Source organism: Bombina bombina, chromosome 5 (assembly GCF_027579735.1).
Source record: "Bombina bombina isolate aBomBom1 chromosome 5, aBomBom1.pri, whole genome shotgun sequence".
In the NCBI taxonomy this organism is placed as follows: domain Eukaryota; kingdom Metazoa; phylum Chordata; class Amphibia; order Anura; family Bombinatoridae; genus Bombina; species Bombina bombina.
Window position 1 is genome coordinate 426,064,432 of NC_069503.1, and position 20,553 is coordinate 426,084,984.

The 20,553-nt window shown below is 40.5% G+C and overlaps 1 protein-coding gene across 2 annotated transcripts in view; it reads right to left on the reverse strand.

Moving 5' to 3' along the window:
• Window positions 1–1,259: 1,259 nt before the first annotated feature.
• ABHD5 (abhydrolase domain containing 5, lysophosphatidic acid acyltransferase) overlaps window positions 1,260–20,553 on the reverse strand; it is a 94,370-nt gene continuing 75,076 nt past the window's right edge. For both annotated transcript variants that reach the window (XM_053714264.1, XM_053714263.1), the window contains exons 6-7: window positions 15,609–15,795; window positions 1,260–3,195 (exon numbers count right to left, since the gene is read on the reverse strand). In XM_053714264.1, the coding sequence (XP_053570239.1) occupies window positions 3,106–3,195; window positions 15,609–15,795 (277 nt within the window). In that variant the 3' untranslated portion in view covers window positions 1,260–3,105. The remainder of the gene's footprint in view (window positions 3,196–15,608; window positions 15,796–20,553) is intronic.

Sequence of the window (20,553 nt, forward strand, 5' to 3'; positions counted from 1 at the left end):
TAGTTCAGACATGTTAAACAGGCATAAACTTGATAACAAAGTACAAAAAACGTTTTAAAATAAAACCGTTACTGTCACTTTAAATTTTAAACTGAACACACTTTATTACTGCAAATGCGAAAAAGTATGAAGGAATTGTTCAAAATTCCCTTAAAATAACGGAACCGGAGCCGTTTTTAACTTTAACCCCTTTACAGTCCCTGGTATCTGCTTTGCTGAGACCCAACCAAGCCCAAAGGGGAATACGATACCAAATGACGCCTTCAGAAAGTCTTTTCTATGTATCAGAGCTCCTCACACATGCGACTGCATGTCATGCTGCTCAAAAACAAGTGCGCAATACCGGCGCGAAAATGAGGCTCTGCCTATGATTAGGGAAAGCCCCTAGAGCATAAGGTGTCTAAAACAGTGCCTGCCGATATTATTTAACAAAAATACCCAGATTAAATGATTCCTCAAGGCTAAATATGTGTAATATATGAATCGATTTAGCCCAGAAAATGTCTACAGTCTTAATAAGCCCATGTGAAGCCCTTATTTACTGTTCTGAATAAAAATGGCTTACCGGATCCCATAGGGAAAATGACAGCTTCCAGCATTACATCGTCTTGTTAGAATGTGTCATACCTCAAGCAGCAAAAGACTGCTCACTGTTCCCCCAACTGAAGTTAATTCCTCTCAACAGTCCTGTGTGGAACAGCCATGGATTTTAGTAACGGTTGCTAAAATCATTTTCCTCATACAAACAGAAATCTTCATCTCTTTTCTGTTTCAGAGTAAATAGTACATACCAGCACTATTTTAAAATAACAAACTCTTGATTGAATAATAAAAACTACAGTTAAACACTAAAAAACTCTAAGCCATCTCCGTGGAGATGTTGCCTGTACAACGGCAAAGAGAATGACTGGGGTAGGCGGAGCCTAGGAGGGATCATGTGACCAGCTTTGCTGGGCTCTTTGCCATTTCCTGTTGGGGAAGAGAATATCCCACAAGTAAGGATGACGCCGTGGACCGGACACACCTATGTTGGAGAAATACCATTTACCAGACTGAAGAGGCACCTGTCAAAATGTAGGAATGTTGGCAGGGCATGGACTCCAAAAACAATCCCAATGTATCTCATTTTGCCCCCTCACTAATTGCTGAAGGCTATGTCATAACGATTAGTACAAGTTTTTGTACTCCTATGTGAACTATCACTTTTTTTTTTAAGAAAAACTACATGGATCTAACATAAAAAAAATTCAGGAACAAGATACAAGCATCAATGATATTTATTGCACGGCAAAAATATTTAAATAACAGTAAAAATGTATTAAACATGGAAAGAAGTTTAACATATTCCAGTTTTAAATGTTCAAATTGCAATACTAAGATGCATTTCTAAAAAAGCAGCAGCTTTCAGAGAAATATTTACTTCTCAATTTAACATCATATTAAAACAGGAAACAAAAAAACTCAGTGAAAATGTTAAATTTTTATATGAAGGATTAAAAAAAAAATAAAAAAATAAAGTTATAAACTGTTCTAACAAAGGCTCAGAAAATCTAACTGGTCACTTGGCTCTCACTCAAGCATTATACACTTTGGGTTCTAATATCTAGTTGTGAACCTAAGTAGCAATAAGAGAAAGCCTCGTTTAAAAATAGTTTTTGTTCTTGTTGGTGGTTCCAATATGATCAATCCCTGGCTGTAAGGAAATGTAATTTTTAAACCTACAGAAAAACGAAAGAAAGCAACACTAGACATTTAAAAACGGAAAGTGTTTTCTAAAAGTTTACAGCCAGTGATCTTATAGAAATGTTATGTCTATATATGATACATTGTAGCTTATTTTCTATAATTCGTATCCAGTTTCGCTTCCAATGGAATATAAAACCATGCATGTTTTAAATATCTTATTTTTGTGGAGGGTTTGTTAAATTGAAGCAATTTCTTTCAAATATATACTAAGAATCCTAAAATACCATGTAAAAATAAAGTATGCACAAATCTTGTGCACCAGAATATTTTAATATATTTTGTTCCTTCGGTGGTTTATGAAACCATAAATTCACAAACCATTTGCAGAAATGAACAAGGTTGCCCGTGTGTTGATTCTAAAAACAAATATTTTTCCTCTTATCTCTGCCCATACAGGCCACAGTACTAGAAATAAGAAATGCATGTCCTAGAAAAAAGAAAAAAAAAACTCTTAATACTGTAGAAGTATAACTAATACACTTAGGATTTAAAAGTGCTGTTCAAAGATTTTAAACTGCAACTTAATTTTCTACATGATAGACTACATGTAGATTTGCTATAGAGAGACTGTGCAAACCCCCTATCCTTTCCCTCAACATATCTAAAAGTGTCAGACAATAATTACTTTCACATTAGGGAGAAATAACCACATTAGTATACATCTTTTGTGGCATTCTAGGATTTCAATAACTTATCAGATAAAATTATTGTACCAAAGTTATTGCAGCGAATTAAGGTCCTGACCTTCCTCTGAGCACCTAGCAAGAGAAATAAAATGCTGGTAGTGCTTTAAGAAATTGAACTGTGCCATTTGGATATATAGCATTTTAAGATTTGTCATCTTGCAATTTACTAGTCACCCATGCATACTCAAACTGTATGCAGCGTTTGGCACAATTATACATATAATAAACAAAAAAAATAAATACAAGATCATACATTAGTTTTTCAGTAGTGACACTGTCACAACATCTGTTGAGTAGAATGCTCCAGAATCAAAATTGGGATATACAGAGCCTACCAGAGCATGGTATATATATACATATTTTCCAGTCAAAATGGCATCCTATATTGTTCTGTTCTGTAAATATACATGTTCACAAAAGTATATAAATCTCTAATATTTAACATTATAAATATAAAGACACTCTGGAAAAAAATCATACAGTGCTATTTCTATACGAGGTCCTAAAAGGCACGTTTATGGATTGAGTGTGCAAATATTTAACAGAAAAAAAGCACCAATGATCAAGCAAGGACACAGTGATTTGGTGCTTCCCTTGCAGTGTTTAGACACTAAAGACAAGCTGTGAGTTCAGTGCTTGCAGCAAAGGTGTTTTACAAAATCTCCTCTTTAAATCAATCCACAGAATCACATATCTGAGATACTTTCTGGTTGAAATCTTCTGGTTGGTCAGCAAATACATAATGTCCAGCTCCACGAATCGCCTGCAAGAAAGAAAAAAAACCCCACACAGTTTATTAAGAAATCTTATGCAAATCTGTCATTAGAAATAAATAGGGGACAGAAATGTGGCATGGTTCCCATTCTCTTTATATTTCTCTACTTTCCATACTCACAACTTCCAGATGGATTGTATTTGTGAAATTTACAAGACAGAGAATATGGTATTGTAGAAAAAGGCTCAAATGCTTTCAAAATGTAGAAATGTTTTTGTTTGCCAAACTGTACAATATTACACTCAGGTGTTTGATATTTTAAATAAATTTGTTTATTCAAAGTAAGTTTTGTGGGCACCCTCAGTGACTGGTAATGCTAAAAATTGGAAGTAATTTTGGTTTATTTTTGAAGATATTAAAATGTTGGGGGGAGTGTATTTTCCCCTCTTTAAAGGGTCATAATACCCAAATGTTTAAACACTTTAAAGTGATGCAGTATAGCTGTAAAAAGCTGATTAGAAAATATCACCTGTACTTCTCTATGTAAAAAAACATAATTTATGCTTACCTGATAAATGTATTTCTCTTGTGATGTATCAAGTCCACGGATTCATCCATACTTGTGAGATATTCTCCTTCCCTACAGGAAGTGGCAGAGAGAGCACCCACAGCAGAGCTGTCTATATAGCTCCTCCCTTAGCTCCACCCCCCAGTCATTCGACCGAAGGCTAGGAAGAAAAAGGAGAAACCATAGGGTGTAGTGGTGACTGAAAGTTTTAAAATAAAAATATATTGCCTGTCTTAATAAACAGGGCGGGCCGTGGACTCGATACATCACAAGAGAAATAAATTTATCAGGTAAGCATAAATTATGTTTTCTCTTGTAAGATGTATCGAGTCCACGGATTCTTTCATACTTGTGGGATACCAATACCAAAGCTTTAGGACACGGATGGAGGGAGGGACAAGACAGGGACCCTAAACGGAAGGCACCACTGCTTGTAGAACCTTTCTCCCAAAAATAGCCTCCGAAGAAGCAAAAGTATCGAATTTGTAAAATTTGGAAAAAGTATGAAGCGAAGACCAAGTCGCCGCCTTACAAATCTGTTCAACAGAAGCCTAATTTTTAAAGGCCCATATGGAAGCTCTAGTAGAATGAGCAGTAATTATTTCAGGAGGCTGCTGTCCAGCAGTCTCATAGGCCAAATGGATTATTCTTTTCAGCCAAAAGGAAAAAGAGGTAGCCGTAGCCTTTTGACCTCTCAGTTTACCAGAATAAACAACAAACAATAAAGATGTTTGACGGAAATATTTAGTTGCTTGTAAGTAGAACTTTAAAGCACGAACCACATCAAGATTGTGTAACAGACGTTCCTTCTTTCTTTCAGTGAAGGAACAACAATCTCTTGATTGATATTCTTATTAGAAACAACCTTAGGAAGAAACCCAGGTTTGGTACGCAAAACCACCTTATCTGCATGGAAAACAAGGTAAGGGGAATCACACTGTAAAACAGATAGCTCAGAAGCTCTTTGAGCCGAAGAGATAGCTACTAAAAATAAAACTTTCCAAGATAGAAGCTTAATATCCATGGAATGCATAGGTTCAAACGGAACCCCTTGAAGAACTTTAAGAACTAAGTTTAGGCTCCATGGCGGAGCAACAGGTTTAAATACAGGCTTGATTCTGACCAAAGCCTGACTAAATGCTTGAACGTCTGGGACATCTGCCAGACGTTTGTGTAATAAAATAGACAAAGCCGATATTTGTCGTTTTAGGGAACTAGCTGATAATCCCTTCTTGGAGAAAAGACCATATTCTAGGAATCCTAATCTTACTCCACGAGTAAGGTTTCGCACCAATAAAGATACTTGCGCCAAATCTTATGATAGATCTTCCTGGTGACAGGCTTTCTAGCCTGAATCAGGGTATCAATGACCGACTCAGAGAAACCACGCTTTGATAGAATCAGGCGTTCAATCTCCAAGCAGTCAGACGCAGAGAAATTAGATTTGGATGCGAACGGACCTTGGATTAGAAGGTCCCGCCTCATTGGCAGAGTCCACGGTAGAACCAAGGACATGTCCACTAGGTCTGCATACCAAATCCTGCGTGGCCACGCAGGTGCTATCAGAATCACCGAAGCTCTCTCCTGCTTGATTCTGGCACCAGACGCGGGAGGAGAGGAAACGGTGGAAATACATAGGCTAGACTGAAGGACCAAGGCACTGCTAGAGCATCTATCAGTACCGCCTGGGGATCCCGGGACCGGGACCCGTAACAAGGAAGTTTGGCATTCTGACGGGACGCCATCAGATCCAATTCTGGTGTGCCCCATAGCTGAATCAGCTGGACAAATACCTCCGGATGGAGTTCCCACTCCCCCGGATGAAAAGTCTCACTTAGGAAATCCACCTCCCAGTTTTCTACTCCTGGGATGTGGATTGCTGAGAGATGGCAAGAGTGATCCTCTGCCCATTGGATTATTTTGGTTACCACCATCATCGCTAAAGAACTCCTTGTTCCTCCTTGATGATTGATATAAGCTAGTGTCGTGATGTTGTCTGACTGAAACCTGATGAATTTGGCCGCAGCAAGCAGAGGCCACGCCTGAAGCGCATTGAATATCGCTCTCAGTTCTAGAATGTTTATTGGGAGGAGAGATTCCTCCAGAGACCACAAGCCCTGTGCTTTCAGGGAGTTCCAGACTGCACCCCAGCCTAGCAGGCTGGCATCTGTAGTTACAATGAGCCACTCTGGCCTGCGGAAACACATTCCCTGAGACAGGTGGTCCTGAGACAACCACCAGAGAAGAGAATCTCTGGTCTCCTGATCCAGATGCAGTTGAGATAAATCTGCATAATCCCCATTCCACTGTTTGAGCATGCATAGTTGCAGTGGTCTGAGGTGTAGCCGGGCAAAAGGAACTATGTCCATTGCCGCTACCATGAGTCCGATTACCTCCATACACTGAGCCACTGATGGCCGAGGAATGGAATGAAGAGCTCGGCAAGTGGTTAACAGTTTTGATTTTCTGACCTCCGTCAGAAATATTTTCATTTCTACCGAGTCTATCAGAGTCCCTAGGAAGGAAACTCTTGTGAGAGGGAAGAGAGAACTCTTTTTTTACGTTCACCTTCCACCCGTGAGATCTCAGAAAAGCCAACACGATGTCCGTGTGAGACTTGGCTAGCTGGAAAGTCGACGCCTGAATTAAGATGTCGTCTAGATAAGGCGCCACTGATATCCCCGTGGTCGTAGAACCGCCAGAAGGGACCCTAGCACCTTTGTGAAAATTCTGGGAGCCGTGGCCAACCCGAAGGGAAGGGCCACAAACTGGTAATGCCTGTTTAGAAAGGCGAATCTGAGAAATTGATGATCTCTGTGAATAGGGATGTGTAGATACGCATCCTTTAAGTCCACGGTAGTCATATTGACCCTCCTGGATCAGAGGTAGAATAGTCCGAATAGTCTCCATCTTGAATGATGGAACTTTGAGGAACTTGTTTAGAATTTTGAGATCCAAGATTGGTCTGAAAGTTCCCTCTTTTTTGGGAACCACAAACAGGTTTGAGTAAAAGCCTAGCCCCTGTTCCTCTTTTGGAACTGGGCAGATCCCCCCCCCCCCCCCATGGTATGTAGGTCTTCTACACAGCATAAGAACGCCTCTCTCTCTTTGTCTGGTTTACAGACAATCGAGAAATGTGAAATCTCCCCCTTGGAAGGGAGTCTTTGAATTCCAGAAGATATCCCTGGGACACAATTTCTAAAGCCCAGGGATCGTGAACATCTCTTGCCGAAGCCTTAGCGAAGAGAGAGAGTCTGCCCCCTACCAGATCCGGTCCCCGGATCGGGGGCTACCCCTTCATACTGTCTTGGAGGCAGCTGCAGGCTTCTTGGCCTGTTTACCCTTGTTCCAAGCCTGGTTAGGTCTCCAGACTGACTTGGATTGGGCAAAATTCCCTTTATGCTTTGCAGCAGAGGAAGCTGAAGCGGGACCAGCCTTGAAGTTCCGAAAGGAACGAAAATTATTTTGTTTGGTCCTCATCTTATTTGTTCTATCCTGAGGGAGGGCATGACGTTTCCCTCCAGTGATGTCTGAAATAATCTCTTTCAGTTCAGGCCCGAATAGGGTCTTTCCTTTTAAAGGGATGTTCAAAAGTTTAGATTTAGATGACACATCAGCAGACCAGGACTTAAACCATAACGCCCTGCGTGCTAAAATGGCAAAACCTGAATTCTTTGCTGCTAATTTAGCCAGTTGAAATGGGGCATCTGTAATAAAAGAATTAGCCAACTTAAGGGCCTTAATTCTGTCCATAATCTCCTCTAATGGAGTCTCCATCTGAAGAGCCTCTTCTAGAGCCTCAAACCAGAAAGCAGCTGCAGTAGTTACAGGAACAATGCACGCAATAGGTTGGAGAAGAAAACCTTGATGAACAAAAATTTTCTTCAGGAGACCCTCTCATTTTTTATCCATAGGATCTTTGAAAGCACAACTGTCTTCAATAGGTATAGTTGTACGCTTAGACAGAGTAGATATAGCTCCCTCCACCTTAGGAACGGTCTGCCACGAGTCCCACATGGTGTCAGATATGGGAAACATTTTCTTAAAAACAGGAGGGGGAGAGAACGGAATACCTGGTCTATCCCACTCCTTAGCAATAATATTCACAATCCTCTTAGGGACTGGAAAAACATCAGTGTAAACAGGAACCTCTAAGTATTTATCCATTTTACACAATTTCTCTAGGACCACTATAGGGTCACAATCATCTAGAGTAGCTAATACCTCCCTGAGCAATAAGCGGAGGTGTTCAAGCTTAAATTTAAAAGGCCGTCATATCAGAATCTGTCTGAGGAAGCGTCTTTCCTGAATCGGCAATTTCTCCCTCAGATAACAAATTCCTCACCCCTACTTCAGAGCATTGTGAGGGCATATCAGATACGGCAACTAAAGCGTCAGACGGCTCAGCATTTGTTTCGTAACCCAGAGCTGTCCCGCTTTCCTTGTAAACCAGGCAGTTTGGATAAAACCTCTGTAAGGGTTGTATTCATAACTGTGGCCATGTCTTGTAAAGTAAATGAATGTGAAGCACTAGAGGTACTTGGCGTCACTTGTGCGGGCGTTACTGGTTGTGACACTTGGGGAGAGCTAGATGGCGAACCCTCATTTACTTCTGACTGAGAATCATCTATTGCTCTATTTTTAAGTGCTAATATATGTTCTTTATAGTTTATAGATATATCAGTACAATTGGGACACATTCTAAGAGGGGGTTCCACAATGGCTTCTAAACATATTGAACAAGGATTTTCCTTGGTGTCAGACATGTTAAACAGGCTAGTAATGTAACAAGCAATCTTGGAAAACACTGTAATCAAAGCAAATAACACTTAGAAATAAAACGGTACTGTGCCTTTAAGAGAAAAAAAGCTGCACAAATTCTGCAAAACAGTGTAAAAAAGCAGTAAACTCAACGAAATTTTTTACAGTAGTATCATAAAGCCTTAGTAACTTTGCACAGCTATGCAAATAAACAATTAACCCCTTAATGGCAAAACCGGATTGAAAAAACGTCAAAACCGGTAAAAAAGACTTTCAGCACCTTGCCACCGCTCTGCTGTGGCGCCTACCTGCCCTTCAGAACGATTTGTGGGGAAAAAAACTTCTTTTACAGCCGTCAAACACAGCAGGAACCTCTGGAGCAGTAGTTAGATGTCTCTGAGGAAAATAAACTGCGCAACGGAGGCGCAAAAATAGGCCCCTCCCACCTCACTCAATGTTTTGAGGCCTATCAGAAACACACCAGAGTGTTTCTTAACTAACCATGTGGGTTAAAAAACCCTAAAACAAGCCACAATGACCCCTTAAAGTCCTTTCAAAAAAACGTTATAAGTGCATCATTTACTGAATAAACAAAAACGTTTTTTTCCCATCAGTGTTACCAGTAACTAATGAGCCCTTCATGCAAGCTGAAATTCCTATCCAAGTGTCTGAATACAGCTTACCCTTCCCTCATATATTGCCAGAATTTTCTAGAATTAACACAGTCTGTCTAGAAAAATATAGACTGAACTTACCTCAATGCAGTTTAGCCTGCAAACCGTTCCCCCAACTGAAGTTTTCCTGTACTCTTCAGCCCTTGTGAGAACAGCAGTGAATCTTAGTTACAAAGTGCTAAGATCATCATCCTCCTTGCAGAAATCTTCATCCCTTTTCTGCCAGAGAGTAAATAGTACACACCGGTACCATTTCAAATAAACTTTTGCTTGAGAAATAAAAAAACATTTTTGTCACCACACTCACTCTGCCCTTCCTAGTACTTAGAGTACGCAAAGAGAATGACTGGGGGTGGAGCTTAGGGAGGAGCTATATAGACAGCTCTGCTGTGGGTGCTCTCTTTGCCACTTCCTGTAGGGAAGGAGAATATCCCACAAGTAGGGATGAATCCGTGGACTTGATACATCTTACAAGAGAAAGAAAGATATATTTTACCCCAAAAGTTTCTCCGTAGCCACATCCCATTGTAAAGGACTTCTAAGCAACAAATCAGTATGTCTGTCCCGGGACAGCAGAAGGAGCGAGCTTTCGTACACACTCATCTTATTTCCCTATTCAGTGTAAGGAAGTTTACAGAGTTAAGTGAAATCTCATGAGATCACAGTAAAAGAGTTCATGACCTCAGCACTGTTGATGCTGATTGGCTGCTGTTCATTTCTTCATTTTTTTTTAAAAATGTTTTACCTGCAGCTGGGCTGCAGCCGAGTATAAGTTTTTACACAGAACTGTGAGGTAAAATATCTTCCTTTTTTACAGAGATGCTCAGGTGATATTTTCCCGTCAGCTTTTTACAGTTATACTGCATCAGTTTCAAGTGATTTAGCATATGAGTATTATGTCCCTTTAACACTAAAATTCCTTTTATGATCAGAAACACACAGCGCAGTAAAAATCTACTCTTCCCATACACACAAGCAATCAAAGGGTTAAATCACTGCTGCACAACAAACTTAGAGACATGATACCCAAATGATGAAGCACTTGGAAATGATGCAGCATAGCTGTAAAACGCTGACTAGAAAATATCACCTGACAGAAGCGTATGTTGGCCTGGGCAAGCAAGGCACTTGCCTAAGGCAGCAGATTGGGGGGGAAGCACTTCTTGAGTCCCTGTTGGGAGCAGCAGGTGATTTATTGTATTCAAGTGTTTTGCAAGCCCTGGTGAACATTTACTTTGGAAATGCCATGAAAAAAAAGTTAAGTTACACCCTGACCAAAACATATAACCCAAAATGGCCTAATCCTTGTGGGTTGGGGGCAGCATAATTTTGAGTGCCTAGGGCAGCACAGAACCTAAATACGCCACTGTCACCTGAACATCTCTAAAAAAAAAAAAAAAAAAATGAATTGTTGAGGTAAAATATCTTCCTAAGTATTCACACCCCACTGTAAAGAGACTTTAAGCAGCCAATCAGGATGCGAATCCCAAGACTTGCAAGGGAGTGTGCATGTGCAGAAACAGTCAGGTTATTTTCCTATTCAGTTTAAAGCAGTGTTTCTCAACTCCAGTTCTCAGGACCCTTAACAGGCAACATATTAATTATATCTTAACTAGAGCACAGGTGAAATAATCAGATGATCAGTAACCATGGTTACTAACCTGCTCTCACCCTTCATATGATTATTTCACCTGTGCTCTAGTTAAGATATAATGAATATGTTGCCTCTTAAGGGTCCTGAGGACTGGAGTTGAGAAACACTAAAGGAAGTTTACTATGGAATCTCACAATATTTCAGTGAAATCTCAAGAGATCACAGCAAACCAATGCATAACCTCAGCACTGCTAATGCCGATTGACTTTGTTCACCCAACTTTCAGCTGGACTGCAGTTAAAGTATATTTAACTGTTCAGCTCACCAGAGTAAGTGCTCTGTGAAGAAATTTTTAGGTAAAATAGCTTCCCTTTTTACATAGAAATGTTCAAGTGATATTTTCATGCCAGCTTTTCACAGTTGTACTGCATCACTTTCAAGGATTTAGCATATGAGTATTATGCCCCTTCAATACAGTAACATAACCCCTTTTATAGCCATTAATGCACATGGAGTAGTGATCATAATGCAGATGCTCTTGTTAAACCAACACAACACTCTGAATCGAGCATGTCATGCTAGGAATTGCATTTCCCATGTGGGCACTAAAACTACAATTTCCTCAATGAAATTAATAATTCAAAAGCACGATGCACCCTTTTTGGCTGGGGCAGCATGGAGGAAGACAAATTGGAATGAGCAGTTATAACAAATGTCTGAGGTGACATGGGGTACTGGGGCAGTTTGTAAGAGACGTAATGTAAAAATGTTTACAAAAAATAGTTCCTTAAGTTTTTTTATAGCGGATTTTGCCCTTTGAAAAGCTATGTAAACAAGAATCATCAGTATCCCAGTGGGGGTGGGAGAGACCGATATTAAAATGTTGGTTTCCAGTTCCTTTAAAGGGCCATAACACCCAAATGTTTAAACACTTGAAAGTGATGCTGTATAGCTGTAAAAAGCGGACTAGAAAATATCACCTGAACATCTCTAAGTAAAAAAGAAAGATATTTTACCTCAAAAGTTTCTCAGTAGCCACATCCCATTGTAAAGGACTTCTAAGCAGCATATCAGTATGTCTGTCCCGGGACAGCCGAAGGGATGAGCCTCGTGCACTCATGTTATTTCCCTATTCAGTGTAAGGAAGTTTACTATAAAATCTCATGAGAGTCAAGTCAAATCTCATGAGATCACAGTAAAAGAGTTCATGACCTCAGCACTGCTGATGCTAATTGGCAGCTGTTCATTTCTTCATTTTATTTTTTACCTGCAGCTGGGAGCAGCTGAGTATAACTTTTTACACAGAACTTACTCTGCTGAGCTGAGGAAATTGTGAGGCAAAAAATATCTTCCTTTTTTACACAGAGATGCTCAGGTGATAATTTTCCTGTCAGCTTTTTACAGTTATACTGCATCAGTTTCAAGTGATTTGGCATATGAGTATTATGTCCCTTTAAGTATCAGCCATTGTGTATAATGAGATGAGGCATGGCTGTATAGAGAAATAGATAAGGATGTCTGTTCTTTCTGCAGGCCAGTCCATTTAAATAGGCATATCCTTAAAAAGGGACACTCCTTTAACTCCTTATATCAATGTTCTTTGTTCTCTTGGTATCTTTATTTGAAAAAAGAGCAATGTAAGCATACAAGCCGGCCCATTTTTTGGTTATCAGCTGGTAGCTCTTGCTGATTGGTGCCACCAATCAGCAACGCTACCCAGGTGCTGAACCAAAAATGGGCCGGCTCCTATCCTTACATTCCTGCTTTTTTAAATAAAGATACCAAAAGAACAAAGCAAAATTGATAATAGGAGTAAATTAGAAAATTGCTTAAAATAGCATGCTATATCTGTAACATGAAAGAAAAAAATATTTTGAGTCACAGGTTTCCTAGCTTGTATAAGAGTATTGATTACAAAGTCTGAAATTCCTCTAGGTCTCAAAACTAGGCATTCAACCTCCATTCTGTCAAACTTAGAGATTTGAGATCCTGATAGAAAAGAGGACCTTGTGATAACACATCTTGTCTCAGAGGAAGACGCCATGGGAGGTGTTGTTGACATCTGTACTTGCACAAGTATGTCGTTTAGATTTTGAGCAATTGAGATCTCCTGAGCTCAGCTCACTGCTAAAAGGGCACTTTGTAAAGATGGGTGGAGCTGTAGCCAGAGCAAACAGAAGAGCAACAAACTGGTAGTGTGTGTCCATATAAGCGACCCTCAGGAACTGATGTGATCCCTGTGGATGGGAATGTGAAGGTATGCATCCTTGAGGTCTATTGTAGTCATAAATTGACCCTGTTGAATTACGGCATGTTTGTGCGAATGGTTTCCATCTTAAGTGGGAACCATGACAAACATATTTAACGTCTTTAGGTCTAAGACAGGTCTGTTGGTTCTTTCCTTCTTTGGGACAATAAATAGATTGGAGTAAACCCCTTGACCTTACTGAGATACAGGTACTGGGATAATTACCCCCATATCCTCCAATTCCCTTGCACACTGTAGAAAGGCAGCCACCTTTGACTGAAGTTTGGGAACATGAGACAGAAGGAATTGTCCTCAAGGAGGTCTGGACTTGAAGCCTATCTGATAACCCTGAGAATTTATGTTTTCAACCCAGGGGTCCTGGACTGACCTGCATCAGGCCTCCTGCCCCATCAGAACTAGATATATTTGCATCCCAAGAGTCAGAGATCTGCAAGAGAACAGGAAATTGGGGTTGAGGAAAAGGATTTTGCACATTAACCTTATGAGACTGAGATATATCCCCAGATGTATGCTTAAGCGTAATTGGTCTAAGGATTGCCGCCAAACCAACAGTCACAATTTTATACAGGCTGCTTTTAAATTCAGGAGTAAAATAAGTAGAGTCCCCCTGAGTGACAAGTATTCGGCAAACTTCCCTTTGAGAAGTGGAAAGTTGTGTTTGGTTTGCATGTAAAATCTGAGGTATACAATTCTCAGACTTGGTTGACCTGGCATACTGGAACAGATTTGCAAAATAAACAAATATATGTAACTAGAGGGATATCAGAAACTGACTCCTATAAAGAAATATCAGTGGGGACAAAAAAATGTTGTTCCATATATTTGTACATGTATAACACTATGCAATGGCACCTTATATAATAAATAGTACAGAGAAAACCTGGTAGAGAATTCTCTACACTATAGTAACACTCCCTCAGACACTTGTATAATTTCCCAATGTAGTAAGTTTAACAAGCCCCAAAAGTGAAGCCCTTATGAACCCCCTGGCCGCTCCTGTATGGGTACTCACCACCTTCCTGGGACTGGCAGGCATTAAAAATCAGGTTAGAATCTATTAAAGATCAGGCCCCATATGTTACAGATGAAATCTAGTCACATAGGCTCCAGATAGCTGAGAGAAAAGCCTGGGAACAAAGGGGACGGGGCTACTGCCAGATGTAAAACCAGTGACTTAGAAATAATAAAAACACTTTTGAATGTTTTAAAAGTAAAATAAAGTGCACCAAGCATAATCCTATTAACCCTAATAAAATATGTTCCCCAGCCTAACCGGAGCCTGCATTATAGAACCGCAACATGCATTAAGCTATTTTTGGTTCTCTTAAAGGGTTACATACAAAATTTTGTAAGGTGCTCAAAAAATTATCCCAAAACCTGACAAAGGGTTAAAAAGGGTCAGAGGCTTCCTTAATAGTGTTTCCAAAGCTAGTAGAACTGTAAGATGATATGGAGAGAAAAAAAAAAGTTATGTCATGAGGGGAGCAGGTGAAGTCCCCTGACTATGATGTATCTGTGCTGGAGTACCTACAAGTAGCCTCTGGGCTGTGTCTGTACTGTGTGAAGGCATTTACCTTATGCAGCACCCCTCCAATGGCTTACCAGGCATGTCATCTATATTAATGCAGTTACAGCAGTTTCCAGTAGAGAGCCCATCCAGTGCTGGTATCGAGTACCGCAGAATATTACAGTATGAAATACCGGAGTCCCTTGGGGGAGGCTAGGGACAAGTCCCTGTGACGCCCGAGGGTAGTTATGGCTCAAGTCCCATGAGGTGAAATGCTGTGCACATAACAGGGTATTCCTGTGTCCCTGTATCATTCAGCTGCTGTGAAGAGTCTTTTCTGTCTTCTTTGTAAAGGATACGCCTCAGGGACTCTGGGTCTCACATAGGTCTGAACTCCCAATTTGCAATCCATAAGCAAGTAGTTGGAACAACCTCTATTCTCAACCATCTCCTACAAGGCTAAGAACAAAACTGGAGAGATGGGAGGTGGAAGGGTTTTAAAGCTCTTGTATGGGTTCTTGATCTCCATCTAGGGGTGGGAAATATATTCCATATGTAATGGGGGACTGTGGACCATCATTTTACGAAAGAAATTAATCAACATCTGCTGTAAGTATAACAAGTAATTTGGAAGACATTAAGAGGAAACATTTATAGTACAGTGTCCCTTTAAGGGGAAACCAACTTTGCAGTAACTAAGTTATAATGTACACTATATAAACATTCACAAACTTTTATAATCATTTGTGAGGAAACACCTGATCTCCCTCAAAATTTCAGCTAAACAATTCTCAAGAAAAATAATTAAACGTGGCCCTTAAAACAAATATACACACAAGGACTTTAAACAAATGAGAAAAGATCAGCTTCAATAACATTATCTTACTGATAGTGGCTGCATGTTCCATAGGTAATTTCTATTTTTAGTGTACTAGGAAATGTTTATTACTGAAAAGACTATGGAGGTGAAGGGTAATGTTTTCCTGTAGTTTACTAGGATACAAATAACTGCAAAATGTCCTTAACTGTTTAATATACAAACACTGCTTGTCTCTATTTGTGTTTATAGAGAATGTATATATACTTACAATTGTCTTCACATACGAGTTTGGCCGCAGTGACTGAATGGTGCTTCCAGAATTACCATCTATACAAGATCGTGCTCCATAAATCACAGTTATAGGGATGTCTGGATGCATTTCATCTATCCGCTGTAGCATTGGTCTTTGCGCCCAACCATATGGGACAGTCATATTCCTGAATGCAGTCTCCCCACTACAATAAATTAATCATTTCAGCACATTAAATAATTAAATGGAAGACATACAGTCTAATAACACCTATTGTGATGTTAAATACTAGATGGTCCAAACTATGGCAGGGTAACAGGGTTGGTGGGTGGGTAGATCTATAATGGACAAGTTTTTAGATACTGTTACACAAAAATAGCCCCCAAAACAAGATGCATTTGTTTTTTGTTTTTAAGCATTCGTACCTGCATCAAGGTACAACTTGAATAATTGTAGAATACTAGAGAAATATAATATAAAAGTGTTATTTATCTAATATATCATTTTATTATTGCAATATTGTTTGCATATAACTACGTTTAAAGGGACAGTATACACCAATTTTCATATAACTGCATGTTATAGATACTACTATAAAGAAGAGTATTCACAGATACTGATCTTAAAATCCAGTATAAAACTTTTTAAAAACTTACTTAGAAGCTCCAGGTTTAGCACTGTTGATTAGAATAGCAGGAACACCCAGGGAAATTGTTTGATAGCCAACACTCCCCCCTCCCCTGCATATGAAAAGACAGATTATACAAACAGAAGCCAGCAGTAGACTGGAAAAGCACGTCTACTTCTGACACTGTGGGGCTTGGTTAGGAGTCTGAAAATCTGCAAAATGTTATTAAAAAATAAGCAAAACTATACGTTGTTACAAAAACATTCCCAGGTGGGCTATATAAATGGATCAACTACAAAACATTTATGCAAAGAAAAAATTGGTGTATAATGGCCCTTTAACCCCTGCAAATGTATTAAACACATAATTTAATCAGCTCTGGATAATAATTTAATCAGCTCTGGAGCAGAAATGCCCAACTGGGAGCTTGCTAAACGCATCTGGTGAGCCAATGACAAGACACAATGTGTGTAAACACCAAATACCAACTAGTTTCAAGTAGTGTAGGGTATGTACGTATTCTTTTTTCAACAAAGGATATAAAAAGAGTATGTTTGAAAATAGAAGAGAATTAAAAAAAAAAAAATGCTTAACTGATAAATTTCATTTCGGACATGGAGAGTCCACGTCATTCCAATTACTAGTGGGATATTCACTCCTGGCCAGCAGGAGGCAAAGAGCACCCAAGCAGAGCTGTTAAGTGTCACTTCCCTTACCCATAACCCCCCAGTCATTCAGACGGAGGGAAATGGAAAAAAGAAGTTAACACAAAGGTGTTGCGGTGCCTGAGGTTTAACAAAAAATACTGTCTTATATAAGGGTGGGGTCGAGGACTCTCCATGTCCAGAAAGAAAGACATGGAGAGTCCACAACGTCATTCCAATTACTAGTGGGAACCAATACCCAAGCTAGAGGACACGGAATGAACAGGGAGGGAGAAGAAGACAGGCAAACCTAAACAGAAGGCACCACTGCTTGAAGAACCTTTCTCCCAAAAGAGGCCTCAGCCAAGGCAAAAGAATCAAATCTGTAGAATTTGGAAAAAGTATGCAGAGAGAACCAGGTACTGCCTTGCAAATCTGTTTCACAGAGGCTTCATTTTTGAAAGCCCAAGAAAAAGACAGCCCAACAGGAATGAGCCATAATTCTCTCAGGAGGCTGCTGACCAGCAGTCTCATTAGGCAAAACTAATCATACTTCTCAACCAGAGGGAAAGAGAAGTAGAAGTGGCCTTCTGACCCTTACGCTTTACTGAGAAACAAACAGGGCAGAAGACTGACGAAAATTTTTAATAGCCTGTAGGTAAAATTTTAGAGCACGCACAACGTCCAAGTTATGCAACAGACGTTCCTTATGAGAAGAAGGATTAGGACAAAAAGGAAGGAACAACAATTTCCTGATTAAATGTTTCGATCTGAAACCCCAATTTAGTACGAAGGATCGCCTTATCCTCTAAAGAGGAGCAACAGATTTAAATACAGGCCTGATTCTGACCAGGGCCTGACAAAAAGATTGAACACCTGGCACATCCGCCAGACGTTTATGTAAAAAAAAAAAAATACACCGTGCAGAAATCTGACCCTTCAGAGAACTGACAAACCCTTTTCCAGACCTTTCTGGAGAAAAGACAACATTCTAGGAATCCAGGCCTTACTCCAAGAGAAGCCCATCGATTCACACCAATATAGGTATTTGCGCCATACATTATGGTGAAATTTACGAGTAATTGGTTTGCGAGCCTGAAGCATCGTATCAATGACTGACTAAAAAAATCCACGCTTAGCCAAAACTAAGCGTTCAATCTCCAAGCAGTCAGCTTCAGAGAAACTAGATTTGGATGGAGGAAAGGACCCCGAGTTAGTTGCCCTTCCTCAGATATGACATCTTCACCAGGTCTGCAAACCAGATCCTGCAAGGCAATGCAGGAGCTATTAGAATGACAGACGCTCTCTCCTGCTTGACACGCAATAACTGGTGGGAGAAGAGCAAGAGGAGGAAACAGGTATGCTAGACCAAAATCCCAAGGAACTGCAAGAGCATCTATCAGGGCGGCCTGAGGATCTCTTGACTTTTAACAGTACCTTAGAAGCTTGGTGTTCTGACGAGACGCCATCAAATCCAACTCTGGAACCCCCCACCTAAGGGTTATCCTGGTGAACACCTCCTGATGGAAAGCCCACTCCCTGGGATGAAAGGTCTGTCTGCTCAGAAAAACCACCCCCCAGATGTCCACTCCTGGAATGTGGATGGCAGATAGACAATCATGAGCTTCCACCCACTGTATAATGTGAGTCACCTCCTTCATGGCCAAGGAATTTAGAGTTCCTCCCTGGTGGTTGATGTAAGCAACTGAGGTAATGTTGTCCACTGGAATCTGATAAACCGGGCTAAAGCCAACTGAGGCCAAGCTATCAAAGAGAGAGAGAGAAGGAGAGAAGAGAGAGAACTCCTCCCAAGTTCACAGGCCCTGGGGTTTTAACGAGCCCCAGACTGCTCCCCAGCCTAACAGGCTGGCATCCGTGGTCACAATTACCCAGGAGGGTCTCCAGAAGCATGTGCCCTGAGACAGATGATCCTGAGAAATCTCCCACGAGAGAGAGTCTCTTGTTAGAGGATCTGAGATAGATCTGAATGGTCTCCGTTCCTTTGACTGAGCATGCATAGTTGCAGAGATCTCAGATGGAATCGATTAAAAAGAATAAATGTCCATGGAGGCAACCTTAAGACAGATTACCTACACACCCTTGTAGCTGGAACAAGGGAACTCTTCTCCAGAGTCACTATCCTTCTGTGGGAACGTAGAAAAAACAACAAGATCTCTGTATGAGAGTTTGCAAGTTGAAAAGATGACGCCTAAACCAAGATGTCATCCAGGTAAGGTGCCACTGAAATTCCCTGATACCAGACGACTGTCAAAAGAGCCCCAGAACCTTTATGAAAATTCTGGGAGCTGTGGCAAGGTCAAACGGAAGAGCAACACATTGAAAGTGCTTATCTAGAAAAGTGAATCTCAGGAACATGTGATGATCCCTGTGAATGGGAACATGGATATACATGTCCATCAGGTCTATGGTCGTCATGAACTGACCCTCTTGTACCAAAGGAAGAATGGAACAAATGGTTTCCATCTTGAAGGGGGGCACCCTGAGAAATTATTTGAGACCCTTTAGGTCTAAAAAATGGGACGAAAAGTTCCCTCTTTTTTTGGGAACCACAAACAGATTTGAATAGAATCCTTGATCCTGTTCCCTTACTGGAACTGGAACAATCACTCCCAGGGAGGAAAGGTCCTGAACGCAGCTGAAGAAGGCCTCTTTTTACCTGGTCTGCAGATAATCTTGAGAGGACAAATCTGCCCCTGGGAGGACAAGTCTTGAATCCTATTATGTAAACCCTTAGATACTATTTCCACAGCCCAAGGATCTGGGACATTACGTATCCAAGCTTGACGAACAAAAGGAAAGTCTGCCCCCCCACTTGATCAAATACCGGACCGGGGGAAGACTCTTCTTGCTGATTTAGCCACAGATGAAGGCTTCTTCGACTGCTTCCCCTTATTCCAAGGCTGATTGGATCTTCAAAAGGACTTGGACTGCTCCGGCTTGGAGGAGGAAGAAGTGGACTTTTGTCCTTTGAAGTTACGAAAGGAAGGAAAATTAGAATTTTAGGTTTATTTTTCTTGTCCTGTGGTAGAAAAGACCCCTTTCCACCTGTAATTTAAGAAATAATCTCCGCCAGACCAGGACCAAAAAGGGTCTTACCCTTGTAAGGTAACGACAGGAGCTTGGACTTGGATGTAACATCAGCTGACCAAGATTTTAGCCACAGAGCCCAGCAAGCTAAAACAGCTAAGCCAGACATCTTGGCTCCCAGTCTAATTAATTGCATGTTGGCATCAGAGATAAAGGAATTGACCAGCTTGAGATCCTTGAAACTATCTTGGATCTCCTCTAACGAAGTCTCCTCTAAAATCAGCTCAGACAAAGCATCACACCAATAAGATTCTGCACTTGCTGCCATAGCAATACAGCAGGTTGCCATTGTAATCCCTGAAATATACATTTTCATTAAAATAAGCTTCAAGCTTTTTATCAATGGGATCCTTAAAAGAACAGCTATCCTATATAGGAATCGTTCTCTTGGCCAGAGTAGAAATAGCTCCTTCCACCTTAGGCACAGTGCACTATGAATCCCGAAAGGAGTCAGCAACAGGAAACATCTTCTTTAAAACGGGAGAAGGGGAAAAGGGTATTCCTGGTTTATCCCATTCTTGTGATATGATCTTCGACACACAGTCTGGAACAGAAAAATACTTCCACTGAAGAAGGAACATCA